Source organism: Pollicipes pollicipes, unplaced genomic scaffold, assembly GCF_011947565.3.
Source record: "Pollicipes pollicipes isolate AB1234 unplaced genomic scaffold, Ppol_2.1 Scaffold_3087;HRSCAF=3621_pilon_pilon_pilon, whole genome shotgun sequence".
Lineage (NCBI taxonomy): Eukaryota > Metazoa > Arthropoda > Thecostraca > Pollicipedomorpha > Pollicipedidae > Pollicipes > Pollicipes pollicipes.
In genome coordinates, this window is record NW_023596225.1 from 24,374,927 (window position 1) to 24,379,638 (window position 4,712).

At 47.0% G+C, this 4,712-nt stretch overlaps 1 protein-coding gene across 1 annotated transcript; it reads left to right on the top strand.

Moving 5' to 3' along the window:
• Positions 1–3,124: 3,124 nt before the first annotated feature.
• LOC119089914 (glycine receptor subunit alpha-4-like) lies at positions 3,125–4,372 on the top strand. The gene has a single exon (XM_037212719.1). The coding sequence runs from the start codon at positions 3,281–3,283 to the stop codon at positions 4,370–4,372; it is 1,092 nt and encodes a 363-aa protein (XP_037068614.1). The 5' UTR covers positions 3,125–3,280.
• Positions 4,373–4,712: the final 340 nt, after the last annotated feature.

Genomic DNA, 4,712 nt, shown 5'->3' on the forward strand with positions numbered 1-4,712 from the left:
TGGACAGTTTGCTTTGCTTTGTTTGGCGTCCCTTTGTCGCAGCGGCGTCTCGGGAGCCGACCGACTGTGCGTTGCCGTGGTTGTGATTTCGCGCGCATGCTCTGCGAGATGGAAACGTTTGGCGACCGGCCGGCGGAGAAAGGAAACTAGAACACGGCTTGACCTGAGGATCGATAACAAAGTTTGAAAACTTATATGACGAGTGAGTTATTTATATGAGTTAGGTTGTTTCAGCATAACATGTTTTAAAGCATGCGTGCGGCAAGCATTCCGGTTAGAATAATAATCCGAACCATCGTTCTCGTCCGGTGGTACAGGTATACGACATCTTCACCAGCTAATTATCCGGCCGTTGTCAGGTGTTATTGTGTCCTGAGTGGCCATATGAGTGTGTTATGGCCATACAAGTGTCCCAATCCCGATTTTCTCCCTGAAGTTGCCGGGATTCGAACCGGGTGTTCAGATGGCGAACCCAATGTCGTATCAATGAGGCTACACAAATCATCAAATTGGATGTAAGTTACTTCGAAACGTTCTAAAATACTTCACAGCCGTAGTGGCAACGTCCATTTCCTCCCACGTCACCCGGACATGGTGTCACCAAGACCTTATTTCTCATTGTATATATTTGCGTAACAGTTTGTATGGTTTGTTGCATGCTATGTGTTTGTTTATATATATATATATATATATATATATATATATATATATATATATACATATATGCAGAACACGCGAACTTGATACCGTGATTATTTGCGGGCATCGTATCGATGTCGTGTAGATACCAGCCTAAGTAACAAGGTACCGGTCTAGAGGCTTCAAGGCTTGGCATCCCCCGCTACTGGTGCCTGCTCTTAATGAATTCAGAAGCAGGCGGTTATATACCGGCACTGGCGAACTCGGCGCTACCAGTCAGTGTACTGGTGCCGTGCACTTGGTGAGGATGTAATACGCCTGCTGGTACTGTCCAACCCAACGCTCGCCCCACGCTTATATTTCCACAGCTGACATTGCCGCAATGCTCAGCTAGTGCTCGATGAATGCAGGGGATTGACGTTACAGTGGTTCTTTAGAATTCTATGGACCGCTTCCATGCAAAACGTAAGAATTGGGCAATTATGAAATGTGGGTTGTCAAAGAGATTTTCTAGAATGAACCTACAGGTTGCACTTCGCTGGAACGTCGGCTGGCTTTGAGTCTCCCAATGCCTGCATATTTAATGGACGAGGTGGATGAACATAGAATAGTTCTGTTTCCGATGGCTTTAACGAAAGCATCGCGAACAACGGTAACCTCCTGACAGGGTATTGATTCGAATGGCCCAAATTACGCACCTATGTATTTCCATGGCCTGGCCTACTTCGGTCTAGACCACCGCGTGCTGTGTGCGAAACCGGTTTGGGAAAAGGTGGCTTGGCTTCTTTACGGTCTTCTCCCCTCGCATATGTGTGTCGGACAGTGTTGGAGTCGCTTAAGTGTACGCGGTCGGTGCATTCAGCTATACTGAGAGTGTAGTCGCAAATCTCAATGGTCTGAAAACAAGTGGATCCTTATTTTGTGCACGATCGAACGTGGCAGCTTTTACACATTGACAAAAGAACGCAATGGTGTACACATCAGCAAACAAGTCGTACTGGTGTTTATTTGAGGTCAGTGACCTTGCTTGACCCTACGAAGCTCATGATGATTGAACGTGAGTGATTATGTTAGGCTGTACGCTCATAAAAGAAAAGTCGATTTCGGTTATTTCGGGTCAGTGACCTCTGAACTTTAAAATGTCCAAAGGAAGTGCCTCTTGCCGTCCCTGTAATCAAGAAATTCGATATCAGCATCAGAAACTTCCCCATTAAGTAAGCTACCCAGTAAAAAAGCAGATTGATTTTGGCTTCGGTCTGGCCTTCATACCTGGCCCAGGTAATTTGTCGTAATACTAAAGTTGATCGTCCAATCGTATAATTGTCTAAGAAACCATTTCAGTGACGCACGGCTTCGTCTAACACTCCGTTGTGGTACCAGATTGAACGATTCCCTAGAAATGGACTCTGCTAACAGCCACGGCCTGACTTTTACCTGCCATTGGTCAGCGACCTTACAAGGTACAGCTAGGTTTTAATGAAAATGTTGATTGTTCGTTTCCGTACAGCTGTGCAAAGTTGGACCCGTCCGCGCTGCGTCGTTCAGAAATCCTTCTGGAAAAGCTTTCGGAGTGGCCAAACTGACTACCACTCGAGCGCGTGTTAAATCTGTTCGAGCTGTGATCTCGTTTTTAGTGAAAGCGTATAAAAATGGTAACAATAACAATAACGATGCCTAAGAACAATGAAAAGTGGTTCTTAAAAGGGTCATGCGCTCGACACCGACACACGATTTCCGACAGCTCGTCATGAATCTGTTGGTTGACCTGCGTCGACATTTACCGATATTTTCTTGCGACAGTGCGTATTTGGAAACTCTGTGTATGGGACGCGCTGAACTGTTAAAGAAGCCCTTACGTATTTGAGGGACGTTACCGTGCCCCGTCTATGCAGCATTTGGCGACTACTTTAATTTAGCATGACCATAAAACCTGGTAGCAAACATGAGGATGCTAACCGGGGTACAGGCATAACAACATCACGAGATTTGTCGCATGTCTTGAACTTTTATTTTCATTTGTTTCCTGTCTCACATTCTGACATGCGATCTCTCAAACGGAGTCGATTTTGTCAAGTTGGCTGGTACCGTTTATATGTTTAACTGGATGGTGTTTGTGTTTGTCATGGTGTTATCCGTCACCGTGCCCATTTGTACCACCTAACGTAGCATTAGCAATCAAGTATATTAAAATTAACAATCAGGCTACAAAGACAAGCATTCCTTGAAGAACACTCAGAAAACAAGCACGATTGTGTACCGTACAACATCCGAAAGGATGATCGTTAAAGGAATCCAGGCAGAACACAACAAAAACAAACTATGCTTGATTGCGATATGCACGCTAACGATATCAGCGGTCATCTTTGAGGCGGAAGCAGCACAAGATGCTTCATCAAGTTCAGTGAGAAAACGCCATGCCATGGATTTTGAAAGTACGAGATTCGATGGTCTTATCATAACTCCCAAGGACTACATGAGGCGACGAAGACCGACAGTGCTTGACAGCAAAGTGCCAGTTGCACATAGCCCAGCGCCAGCAAAATTTCATTGCGATCCCAAGATACCTGCACCAACAAAAGTTTCCATATCTGTACATATTGCCGAAATAAGCTTAGTGTCCAATGGCGAAGTTACTCTGTCCATGTATCTGCGCTACTCGTGGGAAGACTTCAGGCTTACTCACATAAAAAGAAACGCGCTTGGAGGCTATGTAGAAATTGCCTCAACCGTGAAAAATATGCTTTGGCTGCCAGATTTGTATATACCAAATGCTGCCACCGTTATTAATCCAGTGATCTTTGTACCTTCAACCAGTTTTCGCATCTACGAAAACCACACCATCTTCGCAAACCAATATCTGGTTCTAGAGCTTTCTTGCCCCTTCAACTATGCCCTTTTTCCCATGGACGTACAAATATGTGACATTGCCCTGCAAAGCTTCGGTTCCTCCCCGTGCGAGACAAACATGACCTGGGCGGAACACTTGCCTCTAACCTACTCGACCTCTACCCTGTCGCAGTTCTCGTACCACTTACACAGATCTAATGACGGAGCTGAGAAAGGTGTATTTCACACGAGCAGCAAGAGCGTCTACGAGCGCTCCCAGATCCACATGTACGTGGTCCTCACACGCAAGATCATGTTCTACATGATGCAGATCTACATTCCGTCGATGCTGTTCGTGGTGGTGTCGTGGATCTCATTCCTGATCCCGGCGGAGATGGCGCAGGGTCGCATGCTGCTCACCATCACCACCATGCTCACCATGGTGTCGCTGTTTGCTGCCGGCAGTGAGTACGTACCTAAGGCCAGCTACGTTAAGGCGATAGATGTGTGGATGTGCCTGTGCACTTTCCTCTCTTTCTTCGCGGTGGTCGACTGCCTGGCGGACGTGCGGCTGGAGAGCATGCTGTCCGGCGAGAGCCGGCGGAAGGCGACCGACACGTTCGTGCTGACCGGCCAGGCGCGCCGCCAGACAGTGGTGGAGATCTTCATGAAGTACGCGCGGGCAGGAGGCGCTCCGGCGCAGGGCGAGGACCCCGGCGAGCGGGACGAGCAAATCGCGAGTGCGAACACGTTGACAGAAATGCTGGTGAAGTGGTTTTTCAAGGCACACCGGGCATCCGTCATTGTGTACCCGGTAGTGTTTATCCTGTTCAATATTGTGTATTGGGTGGTGTGCCTCGGAACCTTGGAGGAACTGGACTTGGGTGCGCGAGGTGTTCCAGTGTAACCGCTTAGGCAGTGGATCGTTGTTATACTTTTTTAGTCCGCGGACGAACATGTTGCGGGCTCGTTTTGTGTGTCTGGAAAGTTGCTGAATATATTTTACAAAGTTTGATGTTTCTTCAGTGCAGTGGAAAGATAAATACCGGGTACTACCTGCAGTAGAGACGCCCAACGTTCAGTTACGCGCGGCATTTTTCCTGGACTCGTAATACGCAATCCAAACTATACGAAGGCGGCGATTGCTTACAACAAAAGATCAACAAGACAAAAAAAACATGGGGACATTAGTGCTATTCACAAAACACAACTTACCCGTGAGCTGGGGAAATTTGATGTGCTGGAAT

What these genes read in the sequence shown, in the direction of transcription:
- LOC119089914 (XM_037212719.1), top strand. Translation starts at nt 3,281, where the DNA reads ATGTATCTGCGCTACTCGTGGGAAGACTTCAGGCTTACTCACATAAAA.